General features: G+C 43.2%; 1 protein-coding gene across 12 annotated transcripts in view; it reads left to right on the forward strand.

Annotated features, from left to right (window-relative positions):
• MBNL2 (muscleblind like splicing regulator 2) overlaps positions 1–16,772 on the forward strand; it is an 89,458-nt gene extending 72,686 nt beyond the window's left edge. For all 12 annotated transcript variants that reach the window (XM_077343915.1, XM_077343907.1, XM_077343912.1 and 9 more), the window contains one exon: positions 12,405–16,772. In XM_077343915.1, the coding sequence (XP_077200030.1) occupies positions 12,405–12,532 (128 nt within the window). In that variant the 3' untranslated portion in view covers positions 12,533–16,772. The remainder of the gene's footprint in view (positions 1–12,404) is intronic.
• Positions 16,773–20,767: the final 3,995 nt, after the last annotated feature.

Below are 20,767 nucleotides of genomic sequence, written 5' to 3' on the forward strand. Positions count from 1 at the left end.
TGTGGCTGAGTACATTAAGACAGGAGGGGAAATGGTATGGACCCCCTCCAGAGTGCCCACGGACCCTGGATGGGAATCTCTGAGCTAGAGAAATGGTTCAGGTTCAGGGAGGGAAGCAAAACAGCTGCTAATAGTGGAAACAACAGAAAGTTGCAGATCAGGCGTCTCAGGGGAGGACATGACACCTTCCATTTCCTCTCCTCACAGCAGACACCCTGTGGGTTGGGTGAGGCTGAGAGAGCCCTGATATCACTGCTTGGTCAGAACAGCTTTATCAGTGTTGTGGCGAGCCCAAGGTCACCCAGCTGGCCGCATGTGGAGGAAGAAAAAGAGTTGGTTCTTATTAGCTGCTTTTCTTTAGCCAAAGGAGTCTCAAAGAGGCTTCCAATTGCCTTCCCAGCTGGCTGCATGGGGAGGAGCGGGAAATATTACCCAGCTTGTCAGAAGTCGCTGATCACAACCACTACACCAAACGGGGATTGGACAGGTTCATGGTGTGCATGTCTGTCAGCAGCTATTAGTCATGTTGACTAAAAACATATATGCAGTCCATGGACTACTGCAAAACAATGTGCTATGCACTATATGAACCAATAGACTGACATGTTTCAGCTCCTATAGGGCCTTCTTCAAAAGTCTGGTTTTAACATACACCAGTTCATTACACATATGCACAGCAGCCAGTAAGAGCTGTAAAGTATCAGAGTCACTTAATAAATGAAGATGTCTATTTATCAGTCATTGGCTCTCTTCCAGAGAGAGAGCAAATGACTGATAAATGTGGGACAAAAAATTAAAAGGTATTTGCCCGCTGGCAGAAGGTGACAAAAGGAGACAGATGAGTCTAAAATTTCCAGAGTTTTGGTGCCACAACAAAGAAGGCCCTCTCCTGGGTTACCATCCACCTAATCGGCAAAGGCGAAACACTTGAAGTGAATTCTCAAAAGATGACTGCAGTGGTTGGATAGGTTGATAACGTAGTCTGTAGGTATGTTGGTCCCAGACCATGTATTACTTTCAAGGCCCACTACCTTTAATTGTGCCTGGAGACAGATTGGGAGCTAGTGTAGACGGGCCACGACTGGAGTGATACTGTCCTGATGACCCACTCCAGACAACATCCTGGGTTCAGCATTCTGCAGTAACTGAAGTTTCTGAACTCTTTTCAAGCGCAGTACCACATTGAGTGCATTGTAGAGTCTAATCTAGAACAGGGGTAGTCAACCTGTGGTCCTCCAGATATTCATGAACTACAATTCCCATGAGCCCCTGCCAGCATTTGCTGGCAGGGGCTCATGGGAATGGTAGTCCATGAACATCTGGAGGATCACAGGTTGACTACCCCTGATCTAGAACACTCAGAGTATGTGACCCTTTCCTGCCTTACATGAATGATTGCAGAAGCTAAGCAGGGTTGGCCTTGGTTGGCATTTGGATGGGAGACCTCCAAGGTAATCTAGGCAGAGGCAGGCAATGGAAAACCACTCCTGCCCATCTGCCAAACAGTCCTACAGTTGTAGGATCTCCTGGCTACACTACACCCATGCCATATGATAAATAGATAAATCATTAATCGTACATTACTGTATGTAAGAATACTTACTGCAAGGCGAGGTTATGTGAAAGTGTTTGTTATTGCTACAGATTCAAGATAAAATTAAGGTACAGAAACATGAATATGGTTAATTAAAACCCTTGTTTTAAATCCTATGGCTTTTTATTTGTTTTACTGGGAAGGAATTCTTCAACTGATTTGATATTGTAAGGCCTTTGCTGAGGAGTAGGGAAGTTGCTGGAGTAGTTTAAAATTAATTTTATTGGCTGACAATTGTGCCCTAAAATTATTTTTGAAAAGGATCGATCATTGTGTACCCATGCCTCCTTCAAAGGATAACACAACCTACTTCGGGGGGTATAAAGTGCAATATATCCTCCATCTGAAGATTAATAGCTTATGTCCATCATATACGGTAGAGAATAGGTTGGTAGAACAATACAGTAGTTCATTATTAGCAGCAACAGTAAATTAAAAGTTAAGCACTAAAATTGACAATGTTCTCTGAAGGATATTATATGTACCTAGATCAGCCTTTCTCAATCTTTTTACTGTCAAGAAACCCCTGAAACATTCTTCAGTCTTTGAGAACCCCCAGATGTGGTGCAATTGGGCAGAATACGATTGGGGAGCATAGGTGTGGACATGCCCACTGGGCCCCTCCCCTTCCTATCCCTCTAGGTCCATCATTGGCCATGGGAGGAGGGAGGTCAACATGACCATACATGGTCATATCGCCCAATAAATGTTTACCCAATTAAAAATATATTTAATTAAAATTAACTCCCACCCATTCGGGAAACCCTTCCAGGGCTGTCAAGAAAGCCTGGCCTAGAAGAACAAACCCACCTTTCCAGATTTCACATAACAGTCAAAAACCATTTTGTATTGTATAATTTGCTGGAAACATGACATCATTTCCTGCAAGGGTAATCTTGTAAGATGCTGCAAGACAGGTTTTCTCTGCCCACATGTACCTGCTTTGCTGCCCATGTTAAAGGAACTGAAAGGAGAAAATGTGACTTTGCTTACATGAAAGACCGGCATAGTGTAGTTCTTAAGTGCAGCGGACTGTAATCCGGAGAACCGGGTTTGATTTCCCACTCCTCCACATGCAGCCAGCTGGGTGACCTTGGGCATTTCCACACATTAGTAAAAATACCGTCACGCTCGCGGAATGGCTAAGTGTGATATTATATTGTGGCTGCCTTCCCCCCCCCCCTCACCTCTTTGCTGTGTCGCTTTGGTCTGCCGCCTTTTTGCGCTTCTCACCCTCCACAAATGCTGCTGGAAATGGCGGAAGAGAGCAACGTGCTTTACACACGACTCTCTTTTGCCTGTCAATCAATCCAGGCAACCAATCCCCTTTCTCCAACAGTTTAAAGGTCCCACAGTGCCCACTAATTTTCTAAATCATACTTCTCCATTGCAATGCGTATGCATAGAATCATAGATGCATAGTGCTTTTGAACGCCACCCCTTATGGGATCACAAGTAGGCTTGTGCATGAAGGGCCCGATTCGGCTGCTTTGGCGCCCATGGAAGTCAGCGGCATCATAGACTATAATGGGAATGTCAGTGGTCCCGCCTTTCCCAGGGCCTGGAGGTGAGGGTTTGTGGTATAGCCTCCTTTCAGGGTAGCTCTGGGAGGCTCTTCCCTGACTCCAAATTTCAAAATGATTGGTCCAAGGGGTTCACGTCTAGGGGCTCCCGAAGAAGGTGCCTCCATCCCTCCATTATATCCAATGGGAAAGGTGAGAACACCTTTGATAAATGAGTAAATTAATATTGTTCCTGATTTTTTTGTGTGGGGGAAGTAGAAAACTTTCAAGATACACACTTTGTTGAATGAAATATTTTACTAGTAAAAAACCCCGCTGCAGTCAGGAATTCAGCAGCCACTAGCGGGGTAGTGGAGTGGGGAGACAGACAGAAAGAATGACAGGAAGACAGAGAGAATGACATGAAGACAGACAGAGAGAATGACAGAAAGAAAGAAAGAGAGAGAGAGAGAGAGAGAGAGAGAGAATATAATCAGAGTCCAGTAGTACCTTTAAGACCAACATAGATTTATTCAAGATGTGAGCTTTCGAGTGCAAGCACCCTTCGCCAGACTATGATCTTCTTACATGACAGGGAATATATAGCAAAAAGCAGTTCTATTACATCAGTAGACTGTGTCACAACCAAATACAGCCAATGATAATCCTTTGTCAAAACAGCCAATCAATCCCCTACTTCACAAAGAGAAACCAAAATGCTGCTATTAGAGATCAAAGGCTATCACCTCCCCATATGTTGCTTGCTCCATACAACTGTGAGACATTCCTCCCAGGCAATTGTTGGTAACTATCCCAAGGCCAGGGAGTCAAAGTCAAAATTCCACTACAATGCCATATCTTACAGTGATATCATCACAAATAAAATACATAGTGAGGAATATGGATACAGAAGTTGAACAAGGTTAGCATGAATAGTGAGATTAAAAGCCTTTGTCCCTATTGAGTCCTGGGTATGTCATGGTATTGAGTTTTGTAATAACAGCAGCAGAAAGAGAGAAAGAAAGACAGACAGGAAAAAAGGCAGAAGGAAGGAAGGGAGGGAGGGAGGAAGGAAGGAAAGCAGGAAAGGGAGGAAAGAAAAGCAGCCTCCCTCCTCCTCCCTGGCCTCCTCAAGGACCAAAAATGGTGTTGCGGTTGGGAGCTGGCTCCTGGCCACAGCGCCATTTTAAATGGAAAGCCCCCCCCCCACCCCCAGCCAGCTTCCCATTGGGCCTGGAAGCCCTAATGCTGCCTTTGCAAGTTGACGTGAGGGCTTCCCGGCCCAAGGGGGAAGGGGAAAGCCTCCCCCCTCCCTCCCATTGGGCCGGGAAGCCCTCATGCTGCCTTGAAAGACCCCCCTCTCCCCCGCTGACTTCCTGGCTCAAAGGGAATGGAGGCCCCCACCCGCAGGGAACTTGCATGTGTCCTTGGGAGTGTACAGGGGCAAACTGGAGGCAATGCCTCCAGATTGCCCCCGGCCGGGAGTGGGCATTGCCTGCCTGTTATTTTTACAGCGAACCCGATGTTAAAGATTTCTGGCATCGCCTATTTGCTCGTCTGCCTATTCGTTTCTCCAGGAAGTTCGCCATTTTTCTCATCCCCAAGAACAAGAGAGATGGAGGCGGGAGCAAGGGCGGGATGCTGCCGACGACTTTAGTGCATTTGAGCCTCCATACCTTCCTTCTACTGGTTGCCTGTTGGTTGCTCTCTGGTCGTTAGTGCTTTTTAGGATGGTGAATTCACTTTTTGGGATTCCCAGAGAAGCACTTTAAAATGGAGGATGTAGCGAGCAGTCAGCAGGCCAGATGCTGGATATGGGCTACATCATGTGAAGGGGCTGGAATATTCAGCTCGCATTTGACTGGTATGACACTACATTTAAAGGGTGCAGAAATCTCCATAGTTTTCTCAGGACTCTCTCAGTGCCACCTACTTCACAGTGTGTCTGTTGTGGGGAAAAGGAGAGAACATGATTGTAAGGTTCCTTATGGTACAGATAAGTCGTGTATAAAACCCAACTTTTCTTAGTTATTTACGTTTTTATACTGCCCTCCTTGGTAGCTCAGGGCGGTTCACGAGGAACATGAAATCTAGTAAGTCATATACAATGGGAATTTAGTAACTGCATCAATATCAACAATGACAATAACATCAACAACAATGAACATTTAATATTTAATTTTTTGCAATTTAACTATTAACATTTCGACCATCAACCTGCAGATTGATCAGATTGGGGGTGGGGTGGGTATGGAGGCCCCATACATGTTGTCGGTTCACTGGCCTCAATCACCTGCTTGGCGGAAGCGCTCCATTTTGGGGGCTCTGTGGAACTCTGCTACCTCTGTCAGGGCCCAGTTCTCCTCAGGGAGCTGGGTGAGGCTAGGCATGCTTCTTTGGGAGCAGGGATCACCAGCCAGTTTGAGTTGACTGTAATGTTCTTTGGGGGGCATAGATAGGGAGGTAATTCCTCAGGTACACTGGGCCCATTCCATATATGGCCTTTTGATTGACAGTTCTGCAGATATCTGTTGTTTGGACAGTAATGTTTACAGTCACTAAAGAATGTCAGGCTCAGAAAATTTATGGTGCATAGAAACAGACAAGCTGTGTCCTTTGCAACTTTAGGTGACCTTCATTAGGCATCTTCAAGGCGTTTAAGGAGGGAGAAATTGAGTACAGGAATATTGATAGTCACCACTAAGCGTATACACATGGTCAAGCTGCGCCAGGGTGAATTTTACACCGCAGGGTGTCTTGGTCAGTGGTATCGTTCTGCCAAATAGTTTAAAAAAAAAACACACATTAGCTGCTAGTCATTGGTTTATGCACATCAAAACAGTTGTGTGGGTTCACATTGTATGTCAAAATGGGGAGCCATCATAATTGCTGTATAACAAACCTGGAAACTTTCAGTGCATTTGAGAGGCTCTCCTTCCTGCCATGAGGCCATAACTAGATAACTAGATCAATGAGTAGAGACCATAAACATTCTCACTTAGCAGATGCTCTTTTATAGCAAAACTGAAGTACTCTACAGCAGGGGTAGTCAACCTGTGGTCCTCCAGATGTCCATGGACTACAATTCCCATTCCCTATGGACATCTGGAGGACCACAGGTTGACTACCCCTGCTCTACAGTAAGATGTCAACTAGACTAGGGAAGGAACTCCAAAATAACATTGAAGATTTTTGACTGAGGAAATCAATCCTTTCTGCATATGCATAATAGGTTTATTGTAATCAAGAGAGGACTTTGCTTCAGAGTGAGGTTTTGAATCAATTTGACCACACTTGTGGCACAAACTTATGCAGATTTCCTCCAGTCTACATTGACAAATCAATGGGATTGCATTGGTAATATGCCAGTCAAAGAAAGCAATATAAAATCTCTCTGTAGCTAAAAATTTATGGCTTGGTTACATTTTGCTTTTTCTTGTAAATTTGGTCATGGATTGAATGCAGTCAAGAGGTGAAGCCAGTGATGTATCTTTTAATCAGTTCTGTGGATTAAGAAGGAATGTCAGTTGAGCAGGTCTGTATTTTTGGCCATCTAATCTGTTTTCAAGCCAGAAATTACTTTTAACCCTGCCTTGAGTCGGCTCGTGTTCTGCCGATGTGGAAGGAGCCTTTTTCCTTTAATTGAAATGAGATAAGCATCTGCCTTGTCCATTGTCTTTGAGCGAAGCAGTCCCTGTGTCAGTCACTGCCAGAGGCCACGTTTTAGGGCTTATTGTCCCTGCATAATAATGTGGCGGTTGCAGAGTGAAGATGCATTCACAGAAGATGCTAAGGACGTCTTTCGACTATAGGAAGGTTGAATTTTGACAGCTGATGAGTTGCAAAGACCAAGCTACGTCCCTTTTCAGTGATAACGATAGCTCCTGGAAACGTGTTTAATTAGAATGATCTAGTGACTGCTGGGTGTGCTGTTCATAGGAATGGGACATTCTTCACTGGGTGGCTGTTCATCAGGACTTGAGCCTAGCAGGAGGAACAGAATGTAGATAACAGCTAGTTTAGTCTACTTTTGCAGATAGAGCACAAGGCACGTACTATGTGCTTCCTTGTCATACTTCATAAGCAAGTTGGAGGCTCACAGAAGTAGAAGAAGATTTGGTTCTTATATGCCGCTTTCCCCTACCCGAAGGAAGCTCAAAGCAGCTTACAGTCACCTTCCCATTCCTCTCCCCACAACAGACACCCTGTGGGGTGGGTGAGGCTGAGAGAGCCCTGATATCACTGCTCGGTCAGAACAGTTTTATCAGTGCCATGGTGAGCCCAAGGTCACCCAGCTGGCTGCATGTGGGGGAGTGCAGAATCGAACCTGGCATGCCAGATTAGAAGCCCGCACTCCTAACCACTACACCAAACTGGCTCTCTGAAGTACTACACTCTGGAGTAATAACCTTTTTGGAATTCACTACCAATGGGTGCAGTGATGGCCACCAGCACTGATAACTCCAAGAAGGAATTAGGCAGATTCATGGAGGACTAGTCTGTTAGGAGCTAATTTCCATGGTGATTAATGGGGAGCAACACATATAGAGGCAGTAAACATCTCCCCCCTTGGCTGGCCATCTAAGGTTGTCTGATATGGGAAACAGGATGTTAGATTAGATGGACCAATTTGGGCAGTAGCAGCTATTTATACTTATAGCAGTTGAAATAAGCCCACTTCCAGTCCATGGTCTGTCTCCCCTGCCTCTTATTTTCTCAGCCTTGAGACTCCATCAGGTTAACATGGATAGAGAGGTTGTTGACAGGTTAACATGGATAGAGAGGTTGTCGAGAGGCATTTAGCTGCACTGGATGAGTTCAAATCCCCTGGTCCAGATGAAATGCACCCAAGAGTGCTCAAAGAACTTTCCAGAGAACTTGCACAGCCCTTGTCCATCATCTTCGGGACCTCTTTAAGGACTGGAGATGTCCCGGAGGACTGGAAGAGAGCAAACGTTATTCTGATCTTCTCTTCAAAAAAGGGAGGAAGGATGACCCGGGAAACTACAGACCAGTGAGTCTGACCTCTGTTGTGGGGAAGATAATGGAGCAGATATTAAAGGGAGCAATCTGCAAACATCTGGAGGACAATTTGGCGATCCAAAGAAGTCAGCATGGATTTGTCTCCAACAGGTCCTGTCAGACCAACCTGGTTTCCTTTTTTGACCAAGTAACAGGTTTGCTGGATCGGGGAAATTCAGTTGATGTCATTTACTTGGATTTTAGTAAAGCTTTTGACAAGGTTTCCCATGATGTTCTGATGGATAAATTGAAGGACTGCAATCTGGATTTTCAGATAGTTAAGTGGATAGGGAATTGGTTAGAGAACCGCACTCAAAGAGTTGTTTTCAATGGTGTTTCACCAGACTGGAGAGAGGTGAGTAGCGGGGTATCTCAGGGCTCGGTGCTCGGCTCAGTACTTTTTAACATATTTATTAATGATCTAGATGAGGGGGTGGAGGGACTACTCATCAAGTTTGCAGATGACACCAAATTGGGAGGACTGGCAAATATTCCAGAAGATAGAGACAGAGTTCAACAAGATCTGAACACAATGGGAAAATGGACAAATGAGAACAAGATGCAATTTAATAAAGATAAGTGTAAAGTTCTGCATCTGGGTCAGAAAAATGAAAAGCATTCCTACTGGATGGGGGATACGCTTCTAGGTAACACTGTGTGTGAACGAGACCTTGGGGTACTTGTGGATTGTAAACTAAACATGAGCAGGCAGTGTGATGCAGCGGTAAAAAAGGCAAATGCCATTTTGGGCTGTATCAACAGGGGCATCACATCAAAATCACAAGATGTCATAGTCCCATTGTATACGACACTGGTCAGACCACACCTGGAGTACGGTGTGCAGTTCTGGAGGCCTCACTTCAAGAAGGACGTAGATAAAATTGAAAGGGTACAGAGGAGAGCGACGAAGATGATCTGGGGCCAAGGGACCAAGCCCTATGAAGATAGCTTGAGGGACTTGGGAATGTTCAGCCTGGAGAAAAGGAGGTTGAGAGGGGACATGATAGCTCTCTTTAAGTATTTGAAAGGTTGTCACTTGGAGGAGGGCAGGATGCTGTTTCTGTTGGCTGCAGAGGAGAGGACACGCAGTAATGGGTTTAAACTTCAAGTACAACGATATAGGCGAGATATCAGGAAATAATTTTTCACAGTCAGAGTAGTTCAGCAGTGGAATAGGCTGCCTAAGGAGGTGGTGAGCTTCCTCTCACTGGCAGTCTTCAAGCAAAGGTTGGATACACACTTTTCTTGGATGCTTAGGGCTGATCCTGCGTTGAGCAGGGGGTTGGACTAGATGGCCTGTATGGCCCCTTCCAACTCTTTGATTCTATGATTCTATGATTCCCAGCTATAGGAAGAAGAAGAAGAGTTGGTTCTTATATGCCCCTTTTCTCTACCCGAAGGAGGCTCAAAGCGGCTTACATTGGCCTTCCCTTTCCTCTCCCCACAACAGACACCCTGTGAGGGAGGTGAGGCTGAGAGAGCCCTGATATCACTGCTCGATCAGAACAGTTTTATCAGTGCCCTGGCGAGTCCAAGGTCACCCATCTGGCTGCATGTGGAGGAGTGGGGAATCAAACCCAGCTCGCCAGATTAGAAGTCCGCACTCCTAACCACTATACCAAGCTGGCTCTCTCCCTCACCAGATTCCGGGCATGACGTTCTGCTGGGCTGGACGGCCGATACAAAAATATTCCTCTTCTGGAATAGGTGTATTCATTTGGACCAGGGAAAATTGAGTCCAGAGGGCATGTTTTGCTCTGTTGCCCTTTCTATCAAGCAGTTTTGCCCACTATTGACAATTTCCCAGGTCATCCAAATTAGGAATATGTCAGTTTAACCTTTGGCGAATTCTCGCATCATTCTCTCTTAACTGTGAGATTCTTGCTGTTGCTTGTAAAATACATCAACAGCAGGCGACCTAATATTTTATTTTAAAAATTTGTGTTGTTTTAATTTATATTTTTTATTTTATACTTGCTGATTATTTATGTACACATTTATTCTTATCCTTTTTCTTACTTTGCTGATTGGTCTAAGACCATATAAATAAATATATAATCTCACAGCTAATGAGTTTTTGTGTTTTGGTCATCTGCAGATGAGGCAATATTTTGTTGTGATTCGCAAGACACATTGCACATTGGTAGTGAAAATGTGCAGTAAATGGATAGATTCTTGTTTAAGGCAGCTTCAAAGTTTAGCCGGAATATATGCTGGAAACTGTTACTGCAGAGGGGAAAATTGCAGTCAAACATTTATTTTTAGGACTGAAGTGTGGGCTCTGCATTAGCATAGAGCAGGGGTAGTCAAACTGCGGCCCTCCAGATGTCCATGGACTACAATTCCCAGGAGCCCCCTGCCAGCGTTCGCTGGCAGGGGGCTCCTGGGAATTGTAGTCCATGAACATCTGGAGGGCCACAGTTTGACTACCCCTGGCATAGAGTGTCGTGATTCCTAGTATCCGATGATATCAGTTGATACAACTGAATTGTGTTCATTGAAACCACCAGCTGCTACCAAATGAAAAAGACAAATATGCCATTTTTCAAATAATATCTTTCTTAGAAAAGAAATCCGGCAAGCAAATCCACAAAAAGTATAAGATTTCACTAGCTTACCAAATTCAGTAGTCATTCATGACCTGAAAGAAAAGAGCTGTCAATTTTAAATACCTTCTCTGCTTCTATGGGTAGTCTGTTCTTACCACAACCAATCCAGTGAGTGGCTGTATACAGATCCTGAACTAAATCCTTCATTATTGGTACCTACCTACCTACCTACCTACCTACCTACCTACCTACCTACCTACCTACCTACCTATCTATCTATCTATCTATCTATCTATCTATCTATCTATCTATCTATCTATCTATCTATCTATCTATCTATCTATCTATCGTATTTATAAACTGCTGCTTCTGAGCCAGCCATCTGGCGGCAGTTAACAAAAAAGCTTAAAACAACAGTCTAAAACTGTTAAAACCAATCCCCTGCCCACCCACTGCAGTACTCCTACTGTAGGCGAATTTCTCGGGGTTGGTGCCAGAAGTTGGCACTTAAAGGAGTGGCCCAAGCTCTTGCCCCTGCCTGGCAGAAAAACTCCATCTTACAAGCCCTGTGGAACTATACAAATTCCATCACGGCCCTCAGTTCTAAAAGCTCATTCCATCAGGGAGGGGCCAGGGCCGAAAGGGGGCATGATAGTTTCTCAAGAACTGGCTAAGCATATTAAGTGTCCTAGAATCCTATCCAACTTCTAGTTTGAAATCTACCTATCAAAGAAGGAATTATATGACGGGAGAATCACAGGTTAACATGGCGCCCTGAATCATTCAGAGAGAACAGCCTGAACCTACCCAGATTTTGGAATACGATTGTGTGCTTGATCTCTGGAGAAACCGCTGCTTGGATATATCCTCAGAAAAAAAAATCGTTTCCAATTCCCTGGCCTGCAAAATAGATAAATAAATTATTAGTGAAACATGAACTGTATTGAAAAAGCCCACCCCTACCAATTAATTCACCTCTCCTTTTAGATGTTTTCAAATTATTGGTGAGCACCTCTTACTGACTTCAGCAAGAGGATGGCTAAGCTTTGGGTTTGCGGTAACCACAGACATCTTCCTGGTTTCCTCTTGTAAATTGCACTGTGGCTGTCCCTCCATCTAGATCAGCAGTTCTCAACCGCTCTGAAGCCGCAACCCCAACTGCGGCAGCAGGGGTGGTGTGTGGATGTGTGCACACGGGCGCAAAGATGCACAACAGTCTGGAGGTGGCGTGGAGGCGACCAGTGTCGTGGTTCCGACACCGCCCTCCACCACCTCCTGCAGCCGCCGCTGCCGACCACTGCCACGGCAGCAGCAACCAACCTGGAGACCCCGCAGAAGGGGCCAGGCGACCCCAAATGGGGTTCCGACTTCAGGGTTGAGAACCACTGATCTAGAGATTACCGTTAACATAAAAGAGATATGTGGCTGTTTCTGATTGTAGCTCTCTATTCCTTGTCCTCCTGTACAGTTCAGCTCTCTTTAAATGTAAGACATATTTAGGAATGTGCTTGTTTGTCTAAATTATTCTTGGTTCCTTGCGGGTGTGCAGTTAAAAAGGAAATACAAGCGTCGCTCGGAAATGCCTGCATGTCATAAAAGTTTCGTTAATAAAATCTCAGGTGAAACTGTGTTTCTGTTTTTAGGCCACACGAGAAAACACTAATATCAGTGTGTGTGTGTGTGTTTTCTTCTAACTCCTGCCACACATCCCAACAGGTATTTCTTTTCTTCTAACAGATAATACTCAAGTAGCCAACCGGAATGGAATGGAATGTCAAGAGGCGTCATTGAGAACAGCCAAGCACTGCTACTGTACATACTACCCTGTCTCTTCCTCGATAGAATTGCCGCAAACTGCATGCTAATGAGTTTGTTCGTCCGGACAAATCACAAACACTAAAGGAGCTAGTGCCGCTATATCATATAGGAATATTAAATATGGTATGCTTAGTATATTCCAAACTAATCTAGTTAACTACCTGATGCTAGCTGTGATGGTTCAAGACATTAAAAAAGGGTAACGTTTTACTTTTGAAAGGTTTTGTACGACACCGTTTACTTCTTAGGAGTATCGTCTTGCCACCATAACTATAGCTAATGTAAGTAGTCCTATTCATGTATTATTGTAGGGTTCACAACTTTATGAATCTTTCAATGTTAGCAATAAGCGATTTACATTGGCCACTAAGCCCAGGATCCAAAGAACTCCACGACATGCTCCACACGGCTAGCGCCACTCTCTTCAATGGGCAGTTTCGCCCAACGCCACAGGGCAAATCACTTGAAACGGCAGCACATCTCAGTAGTACTCTGTAATGATAGCAGAGGAGTCTGCTGCTCCAATCGGGGAGCTAAGTTTAAAAAAAAAACAAAAAACTCCACTGGGCATGTGCAAGCACTTGGTTACCCCAGGGTAACTCTTTGGATCCTGGCCAATCTACACAAACTGGAGATTTTAACTTTTAACCCTTTGACAATTTTTGTACTCTCTTAAAAACCTCACTTCTCAGCTAGGCAGTTGAGGCCAAGATAGAGGCGATGGTGAAAGGCGGAACCCTCGGTTGCCGCAGGTCAGCCCACTAAAAATCCCCAAGAGTGAATCCAAGCTAAAGCACAAATGGCCGAGATGCACAGTTGATATTAGACTTGTATGGAGAAGCCGTATCGGAATCGCAGCGTTCTAGAGCTAAAGTTAAACCTCCTTTGCACGGTGTGGTTTCCATACCCTTGACAAAGTCTTGACTATGTTATTTTACAAAGAGAGAAAATATTTTTTAAAAGAAAGCCTTTGCAGAAGTGCCTAAATTTTGCCACGTCAGACTTGAAAAGAAGTGATCCTGAGGTCTCTAATTGAATCTATACCAAGTGGTGAAGCTTTTCAGATTTACAATCAGGTTACCAAAAAAAAGAACTTGTTATGAAATAACTTCTTCCCAACTAGAGAAAAACGGGGCTATAGCATGATAATCTAATTTAATTAAAACTGGCTGCAGTCATTGAAAACTTGATAGATGACTTTAATCTAGATGTTAGGAGAATTTGAATGTGATATAGAGAGAGCTTCAATTTATTCATTCTTACTGTTGCCGTATTTTTAAAAACTGGGTTAAAGAAGTTGTAATCGGATTACAGCACAGAGAGAGAAACTAGTTCTTTTAACCTTTTTTTTCCTTTAAAAGTTTATTTTATGTCACAGAAAATGAAGATATCTTTAATACAACTATATACATATTATATATATACACACATATATATGGACAAAACAGATTTTAATGTTTACTTTTTTAAATACATGTTGATTTACAAGGTAATTATATACATTTGATTAATGTAGAAGGTTTGTTTTTGAGATTTATTTCCTACACTGTACCAAATATGTCATTTCACATTTTATATGTTGCATATATATATATATATATATCTCACAGGAAATCATAGTTTTTAAATTATTGTTTATAAAACAAAAAAGCAGCTGTTCTATGGAAATATGTATAACTGTTTGAAACATCTGTTTTTTCCATGTGAACATTATGAATGATTGCAGTATTTTAACTTAGCCTTTTCAGATTGATTCTAAACTCTTCAGCATTGACGGTACTGCCTGTTTCAAAAGACCATAAGCACTAACTGAATATTTGTTTAATGGAATTATTTTCCATTGTTAAATTTGTTTTTCAAAATGTCTAATATCTGTTTATATTAAAACTGTAGATTTGATCACCTAAAAGGGGGAAAGACCCAAGGAATCTAATGGTAAACATAGTGCTTGTAATCTTGCATTTCTTTTAATTTGTGAGGAATACGTATCTTCTTTTATTTTTACTTGTAAATTTTTCTCGGTATAATTAGGTTTCGGATATGGCAGTTTACCTACATCCGTAGGTTTGGGTTTTATGGTTTTGGGTTTTTGTTTTTTGTTTTTTTTAATGAACCATTTAAACATTTGGTAGTTTGTTGGAAAATACTAAATGGTAATTTATGTATATTTAAATATTTAAACTGTAGAAGGCAAACATTTTAGTGAACATATTATTTTCTTAGAATCACTCTAATATTATTTTCTGCCCGTTAGAGGTCAGATATCAATATATATGAATTTTACTCCTGGACAAAGAGAGAAAATGTATTTTTTAAAAAAAGAATCCCATTGTATTGGCATATGTTTCTTCTGTTGCTACATATTCTTAACATGCTTAAGTCAGTCATTAAATCGTTCGCTCCAGAATAGCTGCACTGACGGCAACACAGTGATGGTGAAAACAGTCGTTTTGAGGATTACCGTTTCCGAGTAGAGACAGAGGCTGTGCAAACGGGGACCAGCATCTGTAGGGATGAAGTCCATTCTTTGCTTTGAATGTGGCTGCCCCTCCGTAGCAAGCAGTATACTCACAGTGTCTGAGGTCTAACCTGTTTTCTTGGAACTTCCCAAGAATGCAGAAATCTGCTCATTCCTAACATGTCCTGATTCACCAATTTGTTGACAAGTTCTTGGTGTTTTTCCCCTTAAGTGCCACCATTCCTCCTAGAGTGTGTTCCTACCCCTTGCTGCTTCTACCTTGGCCTTGTTCACCTGCCTTCCTGCTACTTCCTGATTTATGCATCATGCCAGACCTGATTCCCCCTTTCTCTGCTGTCCAGCCAGCCAAGGGAGCACTGTTGCTCCATCCAGACCTCGGCCCTGTCATTCAAACCCTCAAGCTATGGGCATATCCTGGCTTACCTTCCAAAGGGCTGGGTTTTTCCTTTTAATCCTTTGCAATCTAAAAAAAAAAAAATCAAACAGGCCACTTCCTTCTTTTGTTGCTTGTGACTCCTTATCCTAGCACCAGGCCTTGTCCTGAATTGAATGCCTTAGCCTAGGCTTAGCTTCTACTAGAATGTATCACACTTAAGAACTAGCACTGTCAACGCAATCCAGCATCCTGGCAACGTAAGCCCAATCCGGCATGTCGGTGGGCATATGACAGGGAGAAACCCCAGTGTCACTATGTGTGAATGGCAAATAAAAAGGTCACCATCAGGGAAATGAACTTCAGCCTATTGAGGGTGGAACACATTATAAAAATATAATACCGGTATTTATTAATCAAGTTAAAACCCAAGGCGTGTAGCTCAGACTCATTAAAATCAGTACTTACTGGTATTATGTTTTTATGATTCTGTTCCACCCTATGTAAGTTCATTTCTCTGGTGTTGAAATTTTTAGGTTCTTGACTTTTGGGTCTGGATATTTTGTCCTTTTTGTTTTGCCAAATAAAAGACAAGAAACTTATTAGTTAAACGTTCCCTTTGCTTGTATTCTTGGGTATTCTAATGCCGACTTACAAAGAACATCCCTGCAGGATCAGACCAGTGATCCGTCTGGTCCAGCATCCAGCTTCTGACAGTGGCCCATGTGTTGCTCTGGAGGGGCCAGTGAACCAGGCATACAAAATCTTCCCTCAGCAGCTATCGCTGTGAAAGCAAAACTTGTATCGCCCATCCTTACTCCTTCCTGCCCATGCTGAACCGGACTTTGCATCGCCTCTGTTGCTCTCGCTACCAGTCTGTTCTCACAGTAAATATGAAAATGCTAAGTGTACCAGAGCATGGTTTTATTTATTTATTATAGAGTAATTTTGTAGAATCTCATTGAATTTGGGAAGATCTAAAACTATTTTTCTGTATAAATATTGTTTGCCAAAACTTCATTTATATTTTGGAAAAGAATATCTAATGGTAAAAGCAACCCTAAGTTGGCTTTATTTTTTAATTTCAAGACGTCCCTCAAAAGAACCATGAAATGGGCCAACGGAGACAGATAGTACAAAAAAAAAAGTAAAGAAACGGGGACCTAATGTCCAAGATACTGGAGATGTCTCAGAATTTTATTTTCTATAAAAAGCGCTTCACCAAAATACCTTAATTTACCCATACGAAATAACCAGTGGCGAACCTTTTACACTGCACATTCTCACCAACAGTTCAAATAAATTTCTTCTCTTATTCCATATATTGTAACTCATCTAGCAACCAGTTTTTTTTTAAATCCATATATGACTTTGTTGACATTATTTAATTATTAAATGTGCAACCATGGAAATAAAAAGGAGCATTTTAAAATTATCCCAATGCTTTGGTGTTATTTCATGGCTAAGCAGAGAGAAGAAAAATGGTGGTGTAATAGCAGCTGAAGAAAAATGACCCCCCACCTTTTTTTTAAGGGACAAGCAATAAAAACAGAGCTGGAGACAGATGACTTTGTTTGCTGGGTTGTCATGCCTGCCCTTGTCAGTCCTTGCGGGGATGGTACTGATTGTCTTTTAACCAATGTTATGGGCACAGTTTCCATTGCACAGAGACCTGTAGACTGGGGCTGATTCTGCACTAACTTTGGATCCTGTTGGATTCAGATCAATTTGAACTCGGGTTGTCCTCTATTCCCCTCCCCTCCCCATTGAAACAAAAAAGTGTTCTGCGCGTGGTTAGGAAAGATCAGAAGGGGGGGGAGCCAAGCGCAGCAGGAGCCTCTTTCCTGGGGGAGAGGGAGGATTAGAGACAGCAGAGGAAGGGGAATAAATCCAAGAGGCAAATCTCTGCCAAGAGAAGTTAGGGCTTCTGGAGTCTCTGCTGAGAGAAGTTAGGGCTTTCCCTTTAAGGGAAGCCTTGCAACCGGGGAACAAGGAAGCCTTTGAACTAACGCCCTGGCCAATCAGGGCTTTTCTACAGCGTTGGAGGCTCCAGGCAGCTAGTTCGGGAAAAGCAGAGAGCTGCACCTTTACTCATACTGATTTTTCAAATATTGAGGGTTATATCTAGTCCAGGATATCATGAGGGAAAGGTAGGGTCACTCTGAATCAATCCTGCTTGTTGCAGAGGGAGAATTTAAGGGACCCAAAATCAGAATGGAAATCACATTCAGTGTAGACAGTAGGGATTGAATCGACCTGGGATTGGAATAGAAGCTCCGTGCAGATTCAGCCTAGATGTCTCTTCTGATGGAGGCAACCTCTTCACTAACCCCTTTCCATCTGGCATTGGGAGCATCTGTAAAAGGTTGTAAACTATACAAGTGCTGTAAAGCAATAGTCTTTGCGTGCTAAGCTGGGTTTGCAGTAATTTTGTTGGCTTTTTGACTAAGCAAGATGCCTAGAGAATCACGATCCAGCATTTTGGCTTCTTAACCAGGCAAGATGCTTGGAGAGCCACAACCTGATGTTCTAAGCTCTTTAAAGAGTTGAAATTGGTGTGCTTGAGGAGTCCTGGTCCAGAGAGTCCTGCATGGTTATGCCATTTGAAACTCAGCTCCAGGCAGGAGGAGAGGAAATGAGTCTGTTTCTTTTCCAAGGCTAGTAACATTGTGGGTTACAAGGGCAGATTTAAGGGGTGAAATCACGTAGGTGGTCATGCTGGAATGGAGGGTTGCTATAGACCGTTTACGCACTGGGAACTTCACTGCCCCAGCTCCTGTGCAAGAGCACAAATTGGGGGCAGATGAGGTTCACTGGGCCAAATGTTCCCCCATGTGGGTGCAGGAAGAGGTAGGGCAACCTGCCACGACTAAAATTCCAGCCTGCAGCTTGGCATGAAACATCCAGTGCATATACAGTCATATAGAGGTGGAAGCAATCCCCTCAATGTTGGTGTAAAATTTCTTAAAGGAGGTTTGCCTCATTTTAAAGACATTGCATGTGTGCACACACATGCATGTGCATACTTATTGGCTTCAAAACTGATCTGTCAACCTTCATTTCTTGCTCTGCGCAGTTACACATTCAACTTTTCAACAATTTGCGCACAATGGTACGTGCGATGGCAGGGGTTCATGGGAATTGTAGTCCATGGACATCTGGAGAGCCACAGTTTGGCTACCACTGCTATATATACTTTTGCACATGCTAAATTACACACTTTCAATACACTTTGCAACAGGTTTTGCTGGGTAAAACAGCCTTTCTCAGTCTTTGCCGTTAAGAAACCCCTGAAACATTCTTCAGGCTTCAAGAAAATTGATAGATTCATGTCAGCAGACCACACCTCCCTGCCACACCCCTGGAATTAATGTCACTAGAAGTGACATTACCCAGACCCGCCCCCACAGGATATGGCATCACAGTCTCTTGCACCCTGCACCCACAAGACCAGAAATGGCCAGCAAGGTTGGGACAGGCATCCATTGCTGCATCAGCCCATGCTAACCCTCCCCATGCAGTTAAGCTAAAATGCGAGTATTTAGTTGCTAACACAAACTTCAGCCAGCAAAGATTTTTATGACCTGAGCCCCTTTCCTTTCCATCCCCTCCAGGCCCATCATTGGCCATGTTGGGAGGGGGGGGACTGGGTTAACATGACTATATATGGTAATACCACCATATAGATTATTTTTAATTAAACAAATTATTAAAATTAACTCCCACCCAGTCGGAGAAACCCAGGGCTGTCAAGAAACCTCAGGGGTTCATGAAACCCTTGTTGGGGAAGCCTGGGGCTTTTAAGCACGCGTTGGATAATGCACCTTAGAAGTAGATTATTCTGTTCCACACAGGAAAATCCAGCTGCAAAAGCACATTGAAAGTGCATTACCCAATGTGTGCATAACAGGTCCTGGAGTAAAATGACAAATCCACTTGCAAATGGTTGAAGTGGATTGAAACTGCCTTTTTAGCGCAGGCGCACAATAAATAATGCCGGTTCAATCCACTTCAGCATTCATTTGCTGGTGAATCTTGTCCTTTCACACAGTAAGATCCAGTTGCAAGTGCATCGAAAGTGGATCAAGGTGACACACCTGCGAAAAGCCCAATAATAAAGCTATTAAAGTAACTTTTTGTTGTCAGGCAGACAGTACCCTACTAGATAGATACAGATTACCTTTAATGGCATCAAAGGCATACTACTTTGTGTCCTACTGGTAAAAAGGAGAGGAGAATGTGATTAAATGCTTTGCCACACTGCCATCTTCTGGTGATTATCTGGGGCATCTAATATTTTTTAAAAAATGGGTGGTGAGTCCGTGTTAGTTTTGGTGTCTGATGCTTATTATAGTTCACTGATCTATATTTTCAGCTACACATTTTTGGTGTGGTTTCTTGATCACAGTTGTCAGGGCCACATTTGCTATTTCAATTATTTTTTAAGACTTAATTTTGTGCAGAAACTTAAAAGTTACAGAAAGAAGAAGAGTTGGTTCTTATATAACACTTTTTTCTACCCAAAGGAGTCTCAAAGCGGCTTACAGTCGCCTTCCATTTCCTCTCCCCACAACAGACACCCTGTGGGGTGGGTGAGGCTGAGAGAGCCCTAATATCACTGCTGGGTCTGAACAGTTTTATCAGTGCCGTGGCTAGTCCAAGGTAACCCAGCTGGCTGCATGTGGGGGAGTGCAGAATCGAACCTGGCATGCCAAATTAGAAGTCCACTCTCCTAACCACTATACCCAGCTGGAATGGTAGGAAAGTTTGTGGAGAAATACCTAATGCCTAGCATGGCTGAGGTCCCCGACCATGCGATGAAAAACCTCTTACCATTTTCACCCCAAGCCAAATTCCAATGTTTCTTGGGATACAAACTGTCCCACCATTGTTTCTGTGTGGCCATTGTGTTTCATAGTCCCCAGAGCCTGAAGACATCCTTTCATCTGAGGGGGGATGTTTCTTCAGAGTATAACAACCCCTGCCCTGCTGCTTACTGAATAACTTATATCCATTCATTGATTTATAGAGCAATTTTTTAGAATGTTCCGTTTGAAACAAGAAACACTCTGGTTTGAATCAAAGATATTAGAAAACTAATACACTTTAATTATAGAGATACACTTCTAAATTTAATAATTTCCAATATTGTTGGTATTTTGGCATGCCAGATTAGAAGCCCGCTCTCCTAACCACTACACCCAGCTGGCTCTCAGAGGATTTGTCCACAATTCCCTTCTCTAGATCACTTCCCTGTGATCTGTGGCAGGGATCCTCGAAGCAGTACCCATGGCTGCCCTGCTGCCTACCAACATTTTACCTGGCGCCCGCCAAGTGTTTTTAGAAAGTGGGTGGTCTTTTTGCCCAGGAAGGCTTCTGACTGGCCAGGGGAGATTCTTTGAACAGACACCTGTGGACAGCCATGTGGGT

This window comes from Paroedura picta, chromosome 6 (genome assembly GCF_049243985.1).
Source record: "Paroedura picta isolate Pp20150507F chromosome 6, Ppicta_v3.0, whole genome shotgun sequence".
Lineage (NCBI taxonomy): Eukaryota > Metazoa > Chordata > Lepidosauria > Squamata > Gekkonidae > Paroedura > Paroedura picta.